The sequence below is a fragment of the Cetorhinus maximus genome, chromosome 18, assembly GCF_964194155.1.
Source record: "Cetorhinus maximus chromosome 18, sCetMax3.hap1.1, whole genome shotgun sequence".
In the NCBI taxonomy this organism is placed as follows: Eukaryota; Metazoa; Chordata; class Chondrichthyes; order Lamniformes; family Cetorhinidae; genus Cetorhinus; species Cetorhinus maximus.
Window position 1 is genome coordinate 11062956 of NC_135896.1, and position 19557 is coordinate 11082512.

General features: G+C 43.3%; 1 protein-coding gene across 5 annotated transcripts in view; it reads right to left on the reverse strand.

Annotated features, from left to right (window-relative positions):
- Positions 1-19557, reverse strand: part of adck1 (aarF domain containing kinase 1) — a 509921-nt gene that overhangs the window by 174962 nt on the left and 315402 nt on the right. For 4 of the 5 annotated variants that reach the window (XM_078562073.1, XM_078562077.1, XM_078562074.1 and 1 more), the window contains 2 exons: positions 17360-17518; positions 15312-15428 (listed from right to left, as the gene is read on the reverse strand). In XM_078562073.1, coding sequence (XP_078418199.1) covers positions 15312-15428; positions 17360-17518 — 276 coding nt within the window. The remainder of the gene's footprint in view (positions 1-15311; positions 15429-17359; positions 17519-19557) is intronic. The other variant, XM_078562076.1, reaches the window with a different exon arrangement.

Genomic DNA, 19557 nt, shown 5'->3' on the forward strand with positions numbered 1-19557 from the left:
TGGCAGATTTCTTTCCCTAAAGGGCATTAGTGAACCAGATGGGTTTTTTCGATAATCCACATAGTTTCATGGTCACCGTTACTGAGGTTAACTTTCAATTTGAGATTATTAATTGAATTTAAATTCCGCCAGCTGCACCCTTGCCCTAGAACATTAGCGTGGGCCTCCGCATTAGTGATCCGATTACGTTACCACAACACTATATTGTCTCTCCACTCTGTATGAACGCAAGCCTTTTTTTAACAAATTTACAGGTCAACTCATTAAGGTTTTGTAATATCTTTTTCCACAATCATTTGAAGAAAAAAAAAAATCACTAATTGATCTTAATCTCATCTTATTCTTGCAGGTGCAATACAGGTGCATTTTAATTTGTCTCTTTATATTTTTGAAAACAAAAAGACAATAGTCTTCATTCAAGCCAATTAATGTTAGAATCAGGATTTCACTTAAAGGTAAGAATATTCAGCAACACATGTTGCAAAAGTTTTCCATTTTCAGATAACTCAGACTGGAAAATACCTTTGAAGCAATTAGCAGTGCACAAGCCCCCAATCCACAACAGCAGTCAGGCAAAATGAGACAAAGACTTGGGAATTCTTAAATTGAAAAAGGTCAACTGAACAGTGTCGACTAAGCGGAACTGCCCCTACATTTGGAGGAATTGGATAAATCCACCGGAGTTAAACCAGTACATGAAGGAAGATGTCACAGTTCGAGAAAATACTTCTCCATCACATAGGCCAATTAGCCAAATCAATGTACGCACAAGAATCACCACAGAAACTCTTCAGCCCTCGCCCCTTCCCTTTGCACCCAAATTGGCACAATTCGCCAAAAATGCAAGTTGCCCATTTATGACGGGCCAGATTTTGAAAAAAAAATAACGATGAGCGCCGTTATTAATGTACAAATCAGCCAGAAACCTGCGGGAAAGGTGTAATGACAGGCAACTTGTGGAGTTCTTTTCTCAAGAAAAGAGAAGACTGGGGCATGAGGTTTTTAAAATTCTGAAAAGATTTGACAGGATGTGCATAAAGAAGATCTTTCCACTCGCAGGCAAGACCTGGGGCAGAATTGTACATCCTGCGGGCGGGCGGGCAGGCACACGCCCGACCCAATCGGGTGTAAAATCGCGCGTGATGACATCGGGCGAGCGTCCTGATGTCATCATGCACTCGCGCAATATTTCTCTCGGCAGGCACGGGCGGCAGACGAAAGCGCGCCCGCCGACAATTAAGCAGACAATTAAGTCCGTTAACGGCGCAATTGAACGCGATTGTTCGTGGACTGTCCAACCTTACGGTTGGCGGACGGGCCCAATCGGCCAGGCAGCTTTTACATCTGAGGGCGGGGGATGGAATCTCCGTTAGGAAATAAAACAGAAATAAATATCTGGTGACAGCATTTTTACCAGGTATGCATTCAGGTGCTTGGATTTTCTTTGCAGCTTTTTTGTGCTTTATTTTATCATTTGCAGATCCCTGAGGTAGCTGTCTGCCTTCAGGGAGCTCTCTTGTAGCGCTCACCCCTTCGCCCGCAGTGACATCGTCGCCCGCCCTCTTCCCGCCCTCACCCTGTCAGCGCTGAGCTCTTCAGCGCGCGTTTCATGCTGGCGGGCTGTTAATTGGCCAGCTGGCGTGAAATCGCAGTTGCGGGGTGGGGGGGGGTCGATCGTGGTCGAGGACCACTCCCAGGCTCGCCAAATGCGTGTGCCCGACGAGGGAAATGTTCAAGCCCTGAATTAGGATTATAAATAAGAGATGGTCACTAATATATCCAAGCGGGAATTCAGGTGAAACTCCTGGAGAGTGGCGGGAATGTAGAACTCGCTACCACAAGGATTTATTTTTAAATTGTTTCATGGGATGTGGGCATCGCTGGCAAGGCCAGAATTTATTGCACCTCCCTAATTGCCCTTCAACTGAGTTGCTTGCTAGACCATTTCAGAGGGCAGTTAAGAGACAACCACATTGCTGTGGGTCTGGAGTCACATGTAGGCCAGACCAGGTAAGGATGGCAGGTTTCCTTCCCTAAAGGGCAATAGTGAACCAGATGGGTTTTTGAAACGATGATAGCTCCACATTGCTGAGATTAGCTTTCAATTCCAGAATCTATTAATTGAATTTCATTCCACCAGCTGCCATGGAGGGATTTGAACCCCTGCCCCCAGAACATTAATAATAAAAATAGAAAGTGCTGGAAAAACTCAGCAGGTCTGGCAGCATCTTTGAGAGAGAAGAGAGATAATGTTTTGAGGTGTTGGGGTTCCCATCTTTCTGCTGCCCTTGTCTTTCTAGGTGATAGCAGTTGTGGATTTGGAAGGTGCTGTCGAAGGAGCCTTGGTGAGTTGCTGCAGTGCATCTTGTATATGGTATACACTGCTGCCAATGTACTTTGGTGGTGGAGGGAGTGAATGTTTAAGGTGGTTGATGGGGTGCCGATCAAGCGGACTGCTTTTTCCTGGATGGTGTTCAGCTTCTTGAGTGTTGTTGGAGATGCACTCATCCAGGTAATTGGAGAGTATTCCATCGCACTCCTGACTTGTGCCTTGTAGTTGATGGACAGGCTTTGGGGAGCCAGGAAGCGAGTTACTCTCCGCAGAATTCCCAGCCTCTCACCTGCTAGTGTTGCCACAGTATTTATATGGCTGGTCCAGTTCAGTTTCTGGTCTGCCCTCCACCTTGCCCTCCAAAACATCCTATTTCATTCAATCCAATAATGGTAGCCACAACCACTCCAGTTTATGAGGTACAGGAGGAAGCAAAAAATGAAACAACTTGCATTTATATAATACCTTTTGTGAGCTTGGGACATCCCAAAGCACTTTACAGCCGGTTAAGTATCTTGGAAGTAAAGTCACTATTGTAGTATAGGAATTGCAACAGGCAATTGGGCACAGCATGTCCCACAAATGGCGATGAGATAATGATTGTGATGTTTTGCAAAGTATTTGCAGCTCAAAATGAGCCATTCAGCTCAATAGCTGCTGCTTATGCTCTACACAAACCTCCTTCCACCCTTCTTCATCCAACCACGTCAATGCACCTTCTATTCTTAACTCCCTCATTTGTCTAGCTTTCCATTAAATTCGCCAATGCTATTCACTTTAACTGTTCCCTATGGTAGTGAGTTCCACATTCTAATGGTTCTCTGTAAAGGTGTTTCTCCTGAATTCCCTATTGGATCGTCTTTTTGTTTTAGAAACAGCGGGGAGAATTTTCTCCCCATCAAGGGGGTTGTGCTGGGGTGGACACAGGCAGGCGCGCAGCAAAGCAGCACCCCCGAATCGGCTGGGCGCCGCCCCTTTACGTGGGTGGGCCAATTAAGGCCCGCCCAGCATGATGTGTGCCCGGAAGCGCTGTGTGCGCTCCCTGTGCGGGCGGGGGTTGCCTGAGTCAGGAGTGCACTCTTTCGCGCATAAGAGCGCAGAAATCTTCCTGAGGCACTCTGTGCCTCAGGGAGATTAGTTTTAGGCTTGAACAGTTTAATGAAGTGTTGAAAAAATTTTTATAACATGTCCCCTCATGTGAAACTGTCACATGAGCCACGTACATTAACTTTAATAAAAATTTTTCTGAAAATTTAAAATCATTCATGAAACCTCATCCCACCCGTGGATGAGGTTGCATGAAAAATGCAAAGGCCGCCTGGGCTCTTCGCCTGCCCCCCAACATTAAGGTTGGATGGGCAGCTCAGCTGATTGGCTTAATTGCTTTTTAACAGGCCTTAATAGGCCTTTGACAGTTCGGCAGGCGAGCTGCCGACTCGGCTGCATGCCCACCGAACTGAAAATCTAAATGACGCGCAGTGACGTCAGGTCACACGCCCTGCGCCATTTTACACCCCGCCCCCGCTCGCCGAGTCGAAGATTATGCCCAGGGTGTTGGTTGGCCAAGACAACGGGCAAGTTTTCCTGGCTCTTCTCTGAAATAGCACCATGGAATCTTTCATACTCACCTGAGAGAGGAAAGAGGAAAACCTTGGTTTAACGTCTCATCCAAAAGATGGAAGCACCGACAGTTCGTCACTCCCTCAGTACTACACCAGAACGTCAGCTTAGATTACATGCTCACGTCTCTGGAGTGCAACATGATCTCATGAGGCCTAACTCAAAGATGAGGGCGCTACTCAGTGAACCAAGGCTGAGCATAAGTGAAAAGGAGAAAGTGATGGATCAGAAGTCTGCTGCCCAAAATCCTCCTCATCCTAAATAATTCCTGATAAAAAGGAATCTCCTCTTTGTCATAGTCAGACAGTCAGCTCCGCACTCTAAATCTCAGTGATTCAAAGGTGTATAAAACTAATGATAAAAATTCCTTTTTCTGTCTTATTTCTTTGGTGAATAATTGATCCTTCTCCTACAGTCAGAATCCACAAACTGCAGAATTTCCATTCTCAAAGCAATACATCATTGAAGGATATAGCAGAGTCTAGAATGACCCTGTCAAGTTTTGCACATGCTGACAGCAAAGTCAATATAACAGTGATTTGTACTGTCTAAGAGTTATTCCTTCTAGTAGCCTTACTGATATCTTCTATAGGCACCAGTTTCATATCATCCTACATAGTGACTGTGATTGCTGAAAGAGCTTTCTAAATTATATACAATAAAAAAAAATCACAGTCCCTTTTTGTTTCAGCGTTGTTATAAAGCCACTCTTTGCTTTAGACAAAGGTTAACCTAATCTTTTTGTCCTTGTGGGGTAGGGGAAATAGCTGCCTAGCTGTTCTAATACACTGTATTTTATCCATAGGAGCATGAGGGACTATGTACATCAGCAAAGTGAAGTCTATGTTCCATTTCTTATTCATAAGGGGCAGGAAAGAAAGATGGGATAGTGATTCCCAATAAATGGAACTCATAAATCACTTTAGGCAAGGATTTAGCATTAAGACCAAGCAATACACTTGGCTAATACCAAATAAGATACAGGTAACAGCATATAAAATTCATTGACTCTACAACTTACAGCTTAAGGCAACAAATGGTTGTTTCTCATGACACACAAGTAATTGCAAGTAAAGAAAGACCTTATCACATCTCTCTGGAATGACTCTTGAGTATTTCACAGTGAATGAATTACTTTGGAGTGCAGCGTCCATTTTATGCACAGCAGGATCCCACAAACACCAATGAGATGAGTGACCAGTTAATCCGTTTTGGGTAGCACTGGCTGAAGGAAACCTCTCAATCAGGATGCTGGGCAAACCCGCAGTTTTTTGGTCAAAGAGCTGTTCATCTGAAGCACCACAATAGGCAGATGGACCATTTGGCCAGTGTAGCACTGCTTCAGTGCTGAAATATTATCTGCTTAAAAAACTCAGCTCCGGGGTCGCAACCATGGTTTTACAAAGGATTTCATCCCGTCTCTGTAAGCCACAGCGTTTCTGGACTAAGTGTAATGCAAACTTTGCTGTGATGCAAACGTAAACTGTGATGGAATATCTCTTCAGATCGATTCTGAATTTTTGTTGGTAAAATGCTGGTTCAGCTTTCAATTATCAGTAATGAAGTAGGATCCTTGGCACGCCTAGTTACGGGAGTGTCCATCCAGAGTGGGGTTGCTGGGGAGTGTATTCACTGCAGGACTTATTTCAAATTCTTGCTGCGGGTTTCCGACCCAGATTGATGTGCAGGAAAGCCCACGGCACAGGGAAGCAACTGAGGATCAGGCGGGAGGCAGTGAGAGTTCACAGTTGGGGAAGAGGGTGGACTCTTAGTCAAGGAGGGAGACTTGGTGGCGGAGGGTCAGAGATTATGGAAGTTAAGAGTTAGGGATTATGGTTGGTGGGTGCGGTGGGGGGGGGGGATCACGATGGAGGCGTTGGGAGTGTGGAGGTGGTAGGAGATTGGGTGATCATGCCAGCTGGAAGCAGGTGGGCTTGTTGGACTGAAGGGGGAAAAGACCCTGCTCCTCTAAGCCCAGTGCTGTAAAGACACTTACCACCCATCTTTCTTTCCTGCCCCTTATGAATAAGAAATGGAACATAGACTTCACTTTACTGATGTACATAGTCCTTCATGCTCCTATAGATACAGTTTATTAGAACAGCTAGCCAGCTATTTCCCCTATGCCACCAGGACAAAGGGATTAGGTTACCCTTTGTCTAAAGCAAAGAGTGGCTTTACAATGCATGCAATGCTAAAACAAAAGAGGATGATTTTAAAAAAAATATAATTTAGAAAGCCCTTTCAGCAATTATAGTCACTACGTAGGATGATAGGAAACTGGTGCCTAGGGAAGATATCAATAAAGCTACCAGAAGCATCCGGCCCTTCTCACCTCCTTTTACCTGTTGGGTTTCCTGCGGTCAAAGAAACCCAGGTGAAATGGATTAAAAATAAAAAAAGCCTGGAAAAATTAAGGCATACTGCCTTCTTAAAAGCTGTTATCAGCCTGCCTGACTCCTGAGTGTGACCTGTAGCCTTGTTCCATCTGTTAAGAATGGGAGTGGGCGGGTTTGCGGCAGATTTGAACATTTTAGAATTTTTACTTCTCATCCCATCCAAACCCACCCGTTCTTAGGGGTTAAAATGACCCCCACTGACTTGCTTTTTTCACTGTCCAGGTGCTGACTGACCTTCCTGTTTTGGTGTCAGATTTCCAGCATCTTTTGCTTCAAACTCTCCTCAATCTGGTTTCATTGTTCTTCACCATTATCCCTGCCTCCTATTTTGATCTAATCCCTATCCTGGTAAAAGAACTGACTGCAAAGGTATCCTGCTTATAGCTTATTTCCTGTTTCCATTCATGGCTAACCTCTGATTTCAAGCCAATTCTTTGTCCAACACCCATACCTTCTATTCCTGTTGATCACCAATATGGAGCTTTAGACTTTCTGAAGTCTTGAAGACTAAGTGTATAATGCCACCCAACGAAAGGCTGGTCTTTCTCATTGTGATATTAATAGACAAAGAGAGTTTGCGTTGATGTTACTGTTCATTGATGGGAAGAACCTCATATAGATTAAATAGGGGGAAAAAGGAAGGGATATACATTTATATAGCCCCTTTCATAACCTCAGGACACCTCAAACTGCCTTACAGTCAATGAAGTACTGTTGAAATACTGTTATAATGTCAGAAACCCATCAGGACTTCATTCCCAGTGACAGGATCAGATAAAGCAGAGTTTTACTGTCTAGGTTCCTTGGTTATTGCTTCTGAAATAATTCCCTCATCCTGCACCGCCTCCACAATCCACCATCCCACCACTTGAACTTGTATGACGGCACCTTTCACCATTTGCTCCTTCCCCAACCTCCTTCTGAGCGAGCTGACGAAATGAAGTGCAAATATTTCGAGGATTTTCCACAGCTGACACACGTCTAGAGGGAAGTGAATTGAAACTATGAACAACTGTCACATACTGAAGGTGAGTGTCGTCAGAGAGAAAGATCACCCTTCTACATCTGTCGAGTCTTTATCTGGGTCTCAAAGGTGAAAGGCCCTTGCCCAGAACAGATGCTGAACAGATGCCAACAACTTCACCTTGGTCAAAGAGGAACAAATACACCAAATTATTTAAATAGAGTACATTTACTCAAAAAAGTGTGCCGTGGTGCATTAAGTCCTTTTACAACAAAACAAACCTGGCCAATATTTATCTCTCAACTATCATCACTGAAAATAGATTATCTTATTTATCTCAATGTACACAATGTACAATATATACAAACCACTGTGTCTCTGACCATGGTGGAGGAGGCGATGGCATAGTGGTATTGTCACTCAACTAGAGTTCCAGAGACCCGGGTTAATGCTCTGGGGACCTGGGTTTGAATCTCACCACAGCAGATTGTGAAATTTGAATTCAATACAAAATCTGGAATTAAAAGTCTGACGAAGACCATGAAATGAGGGCAATTAGAAATGGGTAATAAATGCTGGCCTAACCAGTGATGCCCACATCCCATGAACGCATTAAAAAAAAAATGGCCGTGCAAGATGGTTGCCATTTTCCAGGGATCAGAATGGGGAGGTTTCTGATCCACCCTCCGGGTTTCTCCAGGGCTTCCTCCTGGTGACAGGCCAGGGTTAAGGAGAAGAGGTTCCAGAGCAGGAGATTCAGAAACTGCGGGGAGGCTGCACACGACTGCCCGCCCACCCCAGGTCTCAGAAACTGGGCGAACGGCTTCAGGGTCCGAATAAGATCCAATCAGAAGAAGCTACAAACGTGGAATGTGGAGGTTGTAACCAGGGATTGCGGCCATCACCAGGTGGATCAAAGGCTTCCCCTCCCTCCACCCTACCAACTCAGAAAAGGTGAGGCTTTTTTAATCACTGTCTTTAATAACTGTTTAATGAGCATCTCTGTTCTTGGCCACTGCCTACTCCGTCGCTTGCAATGATGTCATGGAGCAATACAGTACAACTGTGCATGCATGGCGTTGGCAGCAAACACAACCGTATACAAACTGTCTGCCACATTTCCCCACCTTACAACTATGAACAACTGTCACATACTGAAGGTGAGTGTCATCAGAGAGAAAGATCACCTTTCACAATGATCGTACTTCAAAAGTACGTATTTAGCTGTAAGTGCCCTGAGGTGGTGAAAGGCACTATATAAATGCAAGCTCTTTTATTTTTTCTTACAAGAATCCAGCCCTTACTCTGAGCACTGCTAGTTTCCCTGAACTTTATTCAGTCCTGCTTTTCTAACAGTGACATTGTTGCCTTTCAGAATGAATGCAAATTGGGCACAGGTTGAGGCATATACTTCATTTCCAGAGGATACTTGCAATGACTGCAATCTGAGATCCCCTCTTCCCATCCTCCCCTGAAGAGCTTGTTGAAAGTCCCATGGAGTCACAACGTGTCCAGCCTTCCATGATCAATTGAATATTTTAGTTAAGATAAAATGAAAAACGCTGGAATAGAAAAAAAATGCCAGAAAGACGCAGTGGGGATCCGCTGATGGGTGCCCAAATGAAACGTTAACCTGTCTTTCCATTTCTTGGCTGCTGTCAATCCTCTCATGCATTTCCAATCTTTCAATTAACCATCCCTGCGCCTTCCCCAGCCCAAGAGAGGGAAAAGCTACTGTAAATTTTAAGCAAGATAAGATTTTGTCCAAAGCTGCCTCCAGCTGCATGCTGTTTATTGCCCGGACACCTTCACTAGCCAAGGACTTTACAGGAGCAAAATCACTAGTCAACGTGTTAGGGTTTATATCACTGAAGCACATGCAAGAGAGTGAAGCTTGCACTGTACAGGGGGCGGCACTTACTTTGAAACTCAACCATACAACGATTAAATGTCAGGACAGTCAAACAGTGAGACTAATCTCAGCAGATTAATATACATTCGTAAAGATTTAATGATAATCCTTAAAAGTCTGCATTAGACAATGTCAATAGACTCTACCTGACGGGTAAATCACCTTACACAACCTCACAATAAGATCCACAGCCATGCGTTCAACTGAAATTTTAGCAGGGCATAAAAAAAGATTTTAAAAAAATAACAGAGCCTTTATTGTAGAGAAATGTTATTGATGTTAGTGGACTAACACCTAAAGTATCAGCTGTGGCTCAGTGAGCAGCACTCTTGCCTCTGAGTCGGAAGGTTGTGGGTTCCATCCCCACTTCAGAGGCCTGAACACAAATTGTGGCTTTTACTTCAGTGCAGTACTGAGGCAGTGCCGCACTGTCAGGGGTGCTGCAAATGCATCCTGCTCTGACAGGAGCTCTGCCAATATTCATCCTTCAGCCAAGATCACTAGGAAACAAACGATCTGGTTGTTGTTGCCGTTTGTGTGTACATTTTGGCTGCTGTGTTTCCTACATTAAAACAGTGACTGCATTAAAAAAAAAAGATAATTGTCTGTCAAGGATTTTGGGGTGCTCAGAAGTTGTGAAAGGTGCTTTTGAAATACATGCCTTTTTTTGCTTTTAACACATTAATAGGACCTTTTCTGTCCATTAATTTAACAATGGCATAAAAGTATATATTTTTAAAAAACTGAAAAGGCTGTATCTATGGTTGAAATGTCCATTGCCTAATACGGTCAATAATAACCTCTACATTTTTTGTGTAAAACTGAAGGCAAATCCACCAGAAATCAACAATTTTTTTAAAAATTAATTGTGACAGCCATATTCACGCACAATATAAATTCCACAAGCAGTCAAAAAGCTGGAGGTCAAACTGTATGTTTACTGGATAGCATCTTAGATGAAATCTACGAAAGTTGCAACTTACAGTGAATGCATTTAAACCACCTGACTCCAATGGTCCCCTCGCGAAATGAAACTGTATTTGTAAAATAAAACTGGGAAGCAGTCGCAACAGATCACAATCTGCCTGCTAAATTATACACACTATACATTAAGCAAACAGCTACTGTCTTGCGAGCCGGTTGGGGATGTCAAGTTCAATTTACATTGATGCACTCTTACTGCATGTGAAATCTTATTAGGTGCACTTACAAGTAAGGAAGTGTCTCCTTCACTAAAAGGATCGAAGAGAATTTATTATTTTAGTGCGGTACATCTAAATAATAAAAACCATTTTAATCCTCGGCGGCTGTTTGGCTGAATCTTCCGTGCATTGAACCTCAACTTGAGTCTTATCCTTCAGCACAACAATTAGAGTAGGAATTGGGTGAAATAATGACATGTTTCATACACAGCACAAAGTGGCACTGCGAGATTCAGCTCCAGGCTCAATCCTGGTCAGTAGCCGGTAATTGCCCATTTAAATAACTATGTTGTTATTGTCCATCCCTAGATTCCGTGAGAAATAGTTCCTCGGGTGATTTGATACATTTGAGCAGCTTGAAAGGCCACTTCAGAGGGCACTTAAGAGTCAACTGCGATGCTGTGTATTTGGAGTCACATACAGGGCAGATCAGGTAAGGACAGCAAGTTTCCTTCCTTAAAAGGACAGTAATGAAACAGTTGGATTTTTACAATTACAACAACCTGGCAGTTCTTCTTTCATTTATCCATTCATCGCTGGGTAAGCCAACCTTTACTGCCAATCCCTAATTGCCCTTGAGGAGGTGGTGGTGAGCCACAACGCTGTTAGGGAGAGAGTTCCAGGATTTTGACCCAGTGACAGTTCCGAGTTGGGATGAGTGTGACTTGGCAGAGAACTTGGAGGTGATAATGCTCCCACTGACCTGCTGCCCTAGGTGGTAGAGGTCAGAGCTATGGAAAGTGCTAAGCAGTCTTGGAGATAGTCATTTGGCAATACAGAACTTGAGTATTGCTGAACAAAGAGACATGTCTAAACTTTTCATCTTGCACTCATCAGGACACTCGCAAGAATACCATGCCTCTTTTTTCAGCAATACTCGAGCCTTGGAGGCTTGCTATAGTCTATCTTGTATATGGTACACCTTGGAGCAACATTGAGCTGGTGGTGCAGGGAGTGTACGTTTAAGATGGTGAATGGGTGCCAAACACAAGGACGGTTTTGTTCGGATGGTAATGAGTTTCTTGAAGTTAGCAGAGCTGCGCTCATCCAAGTAAGATATTGTCATGACAATGGGAAATTGTAACCGAGCTATAGCTACCTATAACTTCACCAGCTAACCAAACGCATGACGGACTGTTTAAAAAGGACCCCTTTTTTAAAGACAAAAGACACTGACTAAAGATGGCTGCCATGCCATACCTGATGTCTGGAATTATAAGTTGACCATTTCTGGAAAGTTACGAAATGGATTGCACTGCAGATATGCCCTCACACATTGCTCATGGAATTTCACACTTGGAGGTGTCAAGGTCCATTTCAAAAAGGAACTATTGAAAGGAATGGGGCATTTCATTTGTATCTTTATAAGCTTACCTCTCCAGTGGAGACCAAGAGTCTACCAAGATAATAGCTACCTGGAACAGGGTCATCATAATAGATCATGACTCCTTCAGAAGCTAATGACTGGAACATTAAACCATAGAAGGAAAGCCAGATTGAGACACCAGATAAACAAGCCCTTTATGAAATCATTGTGGAAGAAGGTGGTCACATGACTCAAGAAACCATTTTGAAATCTTTTGATGTACAGCTGAAAAAACCCACAAGAGAGGAGTCTTCAGAAGCTGCTAATGGAGCAGTACGGAATCTCTCTGTCTCTCCTCTCACTCTTAAGTTAAGTAAAGCCCTATTTCTATTGTCTAAAAATCCAGCACAACAGATAGTGAATGTCCATCAGGAATAACCTCAGGAGAAACTCACTGATTTCTGGAAGATGGATTTAAAAAAGGGAAATTGTCTCCAGCAAATACTGTTGCATGGACTTCAATTCAACTCCGGGATTTTAAAGGAACCAGCTAACTTAAACAACCGCAACATTCAACAATCTATATCCTAAGGACAAGCAAAGGACTTAACTGTATGTTCTTTTAATTTTTTATTTAGACTCTAACTTTCCTTACTTTTGATGCTTGTGTGTATGTAACATTGCGTCTTTTTAAAAATATTTCCCCCTCGGGTTTAGTAGCTAACAGATTTGTTCTTTCTTCGACTCAAGGAAACCCCGTGATTGGCTCCTTATTGTTCACTGCCTAGATAGTAAAAGATACATTAGGGTTTGGAAAAAGGCATCCATGGGGAAAAGGAATGTGGAAACCTTTGTTGTGGCCAATAGAGGAGGCTGAATCAAGGGGAGCCAGTTCACGCCTCCTCATCTGGCCATAACAAAATTCTATCCCACTCCTGCCTTGTCAATGCTGGAAAGGCTTTGGAGCAAGCCACAGAATATCCAACCTCTGCTCTGCTCGCGAAGCCACATTACCTTTGAAGCTGGTCCAGTTCATTTTCGGGTCAATGGTGACACTCAGGATGTTGGCAGTGGACTATATGACCATGGTAAGGTTAAGGGGAACTTTATGGTCATTTTTACTGATACCAGCCTGTTTTTAATTCCCAGATTTTTTTTAAACTGACTTCAAAATCTTCATGTTCTGATGAAAGGTCATTGACCTGAAACATTAGCTCCCCAGAGATGCTGCCTGACCTGTTGAGTATTTCCAGCATTTTCTATATTTTTTTTCAAAATTTCAAACTGCAATGGTGGGAGTTGAACCCACAATGACTGAATTTCTAATCTCGGCCTGTGCATTAATGGTCTAGTAACATAAGCACTAAGCACTAATCCACTGGCCCATTCAATCCCCATAGGACATTATCTATTCAATCTTAGATGTCAGGGGCTAATTACTAGTTTGTGACCTAACTGAGGAATTTGGACAACATCAGAAATTCACAAGGAAGGTTTCTAATACATTTGAACCTCAAAACGTAGACAAATATATCTTGGAATTTGAACTCTTGTTCTGTATCTGGAAGAGCTTTGAGCAAAGAAAATTGTAGATAGCTTTCACATCACAGTTTTTAAAAGCATCATTGCCTTTCCAGTCTCTGGCTCCAACTCTCCCTCTGTTTTTATGAGTGAGGAGCAAATATGATTTCTAACGCTTGTTACTTCCACAACCAGAGTCATGCTTAGGGTTGCCAACCCTCCAGAATTGGCCTGGAGTATCCTGGAATTAAAAAACTAGTCCCCAAAACTCTGCTATAAGAAATTCCGTTAAAAAAAAATCACCGGGCCACTAAGGTAAAATTGTGTGTTTAATTTTTGTTGAACGTTTCTGTTTATTAGTTGTAAAAATACTGCATCTGGGCAAAAAGGCTGTTTTACTGACAGGCAAAATTCACCCCATGAAGTCATTTCTGCTTTTTAATTGGATGGGGGTAAGCGAGGCACTGCAAGGATGGACATGTTCAGTGACCAATGGGGGGAGCATGGGGGAAGGACATGTCAATTCAATCCCAAGCCAGTTGGTGAAGTATGAAACTAGACACGAATACTTTCTTGATAATAGGTTTATTTACAGAATGCAGCATTACATATGGCTGCTTCCTACCTATTACCCCTGTGTCCCAGTGGTCTCTCTTTATATGTGCTCCAGGTACTTAATTAAACAACACCCTTCACTGAGTATCTTTACAATGTTAAAAGCAAAAAAACTGCGGATGCTGTAAATCCAGAACAAAAACAAAAATAAAAATACCTGGAAAAACTCAGCAGGTCTGTCAGCATCTGCGGAGAGGAATACAGTTAATGTTTCGAGTCCGTATGACTCTTCGACAGAACTGAACAGAACAGAAGCTCATTATGTTGAAGAGTCATGCAGATGCGAAACGTTAACTGTATTCCTCTCCGCAGACGCTGTCAGACCTGCTGAGCTTTTCCAGGTATTTTTATTTTTGTTTTTATCTTAACAATGTAATTAACATACCATGAACGGGGCAGAAAGAGGCAGAAGGTCATGTGGTGAAAACTCCAGTGATACATTCAGCCAGGGCTAAGAACCCTACTTGCGCTACTTGCACATTGAGTGTCAGTCTTTTCCTGAGATGACAGGTAACTGAGCTCTCTCTCTCTCTGCAACTCGTGGTAGGGTTTCCAGCCTAGGGCTGTGATTGAGCAGGTCCTTCAGGAGATTTTGGGCTTTGTGCTAAATACACAATATGGTGCTGCAAATGAGACTGAGCAGGAACAACTTTAATTCATATAGTAAAATGTTCCAAAGCGCTTTGTGTTTGAAGCATAATCCACATTTAGATGTAGCAAAAAGGGCAAGTGGCTTTTGTCTATCCTATTACTCTCCATTTGCTAGCTCTCTCTCCTCTAAATGCTCTTTAAAACCCATCTGGTCATATCTTTAGTCATTTGCTCAAATATCTATATGTAGCTTGGTGTCGAATTGTGCCCGATTCTGTTCATGTGAAGCACCTTGGTACATTACACTGCATGAAAGGCACTATAAAAATGCAAAGAAATCAGCACGCCAAACTGTTGCACAAAGACTCTGGGGGTAGATCTTATAGATTACTGATCCCAGGGCAGAACTACACGGGGTCCGGAAGCACATTGGAGAGGGGGGGAACCTTCCACATCAAGGCTCGTAGGCCCGCTACCTGCCTACATACCTGAATGTGGTTGCGAGCTCCCGCCGCCTGCATAACTGTGAAAGTGTATCTCACTCTACCTTAAAACAGATTCAAAAGAAGGGACGTCAATTTTTTAAAAAAACAAACATGAATAAATTTCTGATCCGCTCCTTTCAATGCTTGAAAAACGAATAAAGGAGCATTTTTCTTCACCCACATGACTGTAAGAAAAGCAGAAGGAATAATGCAGGACACCCGCTGTTAAATACACATTAAGCACCACGATCATCTGGAAACGTGTAGAACAATTAAAAGGTAATAATCCACACCGCTAATCCTGGAAAATAAAAAGCAGATCCAGTTCCCTCCCTTCAAGCTACGTGACCCAACTAGTCCTTACCTCATTCACGTCAATGCCATTTTTCTTCATGTACTCTCTGTCATTTACCTGACCACCTTCCATAAACTCCATGGTCAGGACACGACTGGTTGACAGTTCCCAATGAATTTTAGGGACCTTTGGGATTGAGGAACAGGACAGATCAGCATCAATATCTCCTGGAATCCAGCAGCCAAACAAAAGACTTTTGCAGCTCCTGAAATATTGGCCCCTGACTTTATTAACGCACAGGCCGTGTTGTACTGTACTGTGTTATCAAATGTCTTCATCGTTAATGTGTTGAAACTGGTCATTAGGAAGTCTCTTTCCTCTACAATGAGGCCTAGGAGCAGGTGGATGCAGAGGTGGGTGTGGGGGAGATGCCTCCTGGTAGAGGCAGTGTGGCAATGAAGTAAAATACAATATAGGGCTTGAACCAGCTGTTTGAAAAATCGGAAGACTCAGGTGTCGGGCCTGGCAAGGCAAACCATTTGAAGGAAGCAAACATCATTAAAAACTCAGTTTTTGTTCCCAGCCCCATTATGAGAAGCAGACGGGAATTTAAAAAAAAACAAATGATTTAAAGTAGTTCCCCACATTCACAAAACGGTTCCATTTTTGGTTACAGTTCAGAGGTCAGCTCGGAGGTCACACTGCAAGTGGATTCCAGTTTCATGATGTAATTTAATTTTCCAGGTGACAAAATTGATTTTGAATAACTTAAAATTGACCAGTGCTGTATGAAGCACGATGCAAGTACAATATATTTTCTAGGTCAAAAGTACGAAAGAGGTTTTAGGGATTCTCACGGCAATAGAGGCATGCTGCTGTAGGATGGCTGTGCGGAGCGAGTGGAGAGACTGAAGCAAACTAAATGGACAAAAAAAACTTCAGGAGAGAGAGGCCGAGAGATCAAATGAGGGTCAGGAGTGAGAATCAAGAGATATGAAGGGATAGATGTGGAGAAACTGTTGGGAATATAGAGGCATCAGTGAAAACTACGCTTCTAAATCTCATTCCTAATATTTCCTCACTCAGGACTGCTCTGCTGGGATTGCTACTCTTCCGAGAAATGTATTTTAAGCAGAGTCATTTTGAATAAAGAGGGTTCATTCAATAGTCGACGGGTGATACAATAGCCGTTTGGAGCTATAACAAAACTATTTTACAGTTTTAAATTACAATGTCAATCATTGAATGGTTGCAGGCCATTTGCAGCTCCCCCCACCCACCAGCCAGGACAGCTCTCTCTCTCCAGCACTGTTATATTCTCCCGAATCAATGGTGCTACCCCCACAACCCATTCCTATCTTTCAAGAACAACTTGTATTCAGGAATATATAGTACCCAGTGCTGTCCTTTTTTTAGCCAGATCTCTGGCTACGACATCATACTCCCATGTAGCTATTTGTGCCTGCGGATCACCAACCTGATTCATCACGCTTCATACATTTACATACATGCACTATAAACCTAATTTAGATTGTATTGCATTCCCTTACTCTGACCCTATGTAATACCTTACTATTTTGTAATCAGTCTCTTCTAATCCTTTGTGCATCTTGTTACTCTTTTCTAATGCTACATTCTGGTTCCCATCACCCTGCCAAGTTCATTTAAACCCTTCTAAATAGCACCAGGAAACCGCCCTGCCAGCTCTGTTCTGGTGCACGTTCCCATCTGGCCCAGTACCAGTCCTGCTTCCCCCAGAATCGATCCCAATGTCCTGCACCATCTCTCCAGCCATGTATTCATCTGCTCTATCCTCTTATTTCGATACCCATTATCGTGTAACAGAAGCACAATCCCGCGGCCTGGCCTGTACATCAAACGTGGAATGTTCCGGAAGATAACTTTGTCACTTTACCAAATAATCCTTTTCCGTTTTAATTCCGTAGGGAGCAGCCCACAAATGGCTCGCTTTCGGAGTAAAGGCAGCAAAGTGGTGACAAAATGAAGTAGGGTTTTATATAAATAAAAAGATCCTTTGTGGCTGATGGGGCATTTCCCAATTAATGCCAACTACATTTAGGTTGGAGACCATGCAAATATAGCTCTAAAATTCATACCTTAAGAAAGTGAAAGTGCTTGAGCATGTTAGCCACCTCCTCTGTATTGTGGCCCTCTTTCAGGAAGTCCAGTTCGAGTGGCGTGTTTTTCTTTGCTTCGTCAACCAGCCATGCAAAACTGAAGTCGGGGAACATCCATGACACGCCTTGAACCAGAGTCTGTTAATAAAATTCTGTATTACAATCGCTGCCAGTGTTGCATATTCTGCAATAAGACCTTAAAGGAAACCTTCTTTTCCCCTTGCCTTTGCTTGACGAATCTAGGAACATCAATATACTTAATCTTTTGTATTTCATTATGGAATTCATTCTGGAGTGTGCAAGAGAGCAGTTGCTCACGACTTCCCCCATTGACAAAAAAAAACTGCGCATGTGTCATTGTCTAAACACCAGAACTTGCAATTGGTTAAGACTTTTTTATTCTTTCATGGGATGGGGGCATCGCTGGCTAAGCCAGCAATTTTACTGCCCATCCCTAATTGCCCTCGAGAAGGTGGTGGTGAGCCACCTTCTTGAACAACCACAGTCCATGTGGTGTAGCTACACCCACAGTGCTGTTAGGGGAGGCAGTTCCAGGATTTTGACCCAGTGACAGTGAGAACGGCGATGTATTTCCAAATCAGGATGGTGTGATACTTGGGAGGGAACATGCAGGTGGTGGTGTTCCCATGCATCTGCTGCCCTTGTCCTTCTAGGTGGTAGAGCTCGAGGGTTTGGAAGGTGCTTTCGAAGGAGCCTTGGTGAGTTGCTGCAGTGCATCTTGTAGATGGTACACACTGCTGCCACTGTCAGTGATGGAGGGAATGGATGTTGAAGGTGGTGAATGGGGTGCCAATCAAGCGGGCTGCTTCGTCCTGGATGGTGTCAAGCTTCTTAAGTGTTGTTGGAACTGCACTCATCCAGGCAAGTGGAGCGTGTTCCTAAAAAATGGGTAATTTGAACTATACTGTTAGTCTGTGTCAAACCAACTTGTTTGTGTTAATGCTGTCAGGTGACCCTGACACTGAAACTGCAACTGAGCATGTGCAAGAAGTACTCCCCTGGTGTTGTGTCATAAACAAATACAGCCCATGAACATAAATAGCAGAAGTGGGCCATCCAACACCTCAAGTCCGCCCCATCTTCAAAAAGATCATGGCTGAACTTTTACATCAACTCCATTTTCTAGCCCTGTCCCCATATCCCCTGATTCCCTTTGAGGCTCAAGAATCTATAGACCTCTATTTTGAATATACGCAATAAGAGTATCCATGGTTCTTTGGAGAAGATTCACAAATACACGGATTCACAGCCCTCTGAATGAAGCATTCTTCCTCATCTCAGCCCGAAATTGCCAATCCTTTATCCTGAGACTATGAATCCTTGTCCTAGCTTCTCTAACCAGGGGGACAGCCTCTCAACATCTACCCTGTCAAGCCCTATGGAATGTTATATGGTGTAATGAGATCACCACTCATCCTTCTAAACGCTCAAGAAAATTGGCTCATTCTTCTCGATCTCTCCTCATAGAACAGTCCTCTCATCCCAAGAATCAATCTACAGTCAACAACTGGTTTGTAAACACATTAATTCATAGGAATGTGGCTTTATGTTTTTGACCACAATGAAATGGAAGGTGCTGAGAGCTTTACAGAGAATTCCTGTCAGCAAGGTATTAAATCTATATGTTTACTAAGTGCATGACATTTGTGATCTTGGATATCTGGGCTACATGGGCCGAGTTCTCAGCCTGCCAAGGTAGGCCAGAAAAATGGCAGCCAGTGGTAAGCATCATTGGAGCTGGCTATTTACATTTACAGTCAACACTCTGCTGAGCAGAGATCTTGGCAAGTACCAACCTGCTCCTCCAACACTCATCCAGAACCATTTGATTCCAGACCCCCTCATAGCCTTGACCCAGAGATGAGTGGAAGAGGTGAATACCAGAGGAGAGGCAAGGGTAACTGCTCTCACCATCAAGGCAACAGTAAATCAAGTGTGGCACTAAAGAATGCCAGAAAAAATTGAGGTCAATGGATGTGGGGGGATCGAGGGGGAAAGGTCAAAGGGAAAACAATCCGGTGGCTAGAGTCATACCTAACACAAAGGAAAATGGTTATCATAGAGGCTTGTCACCACAGTTCCAGGTCATTGCTCTGGAATTCCTCAGGGAAGGTCCTCTATTTCTAGCAGTTTCATCAATGACCATCCTCCATCAT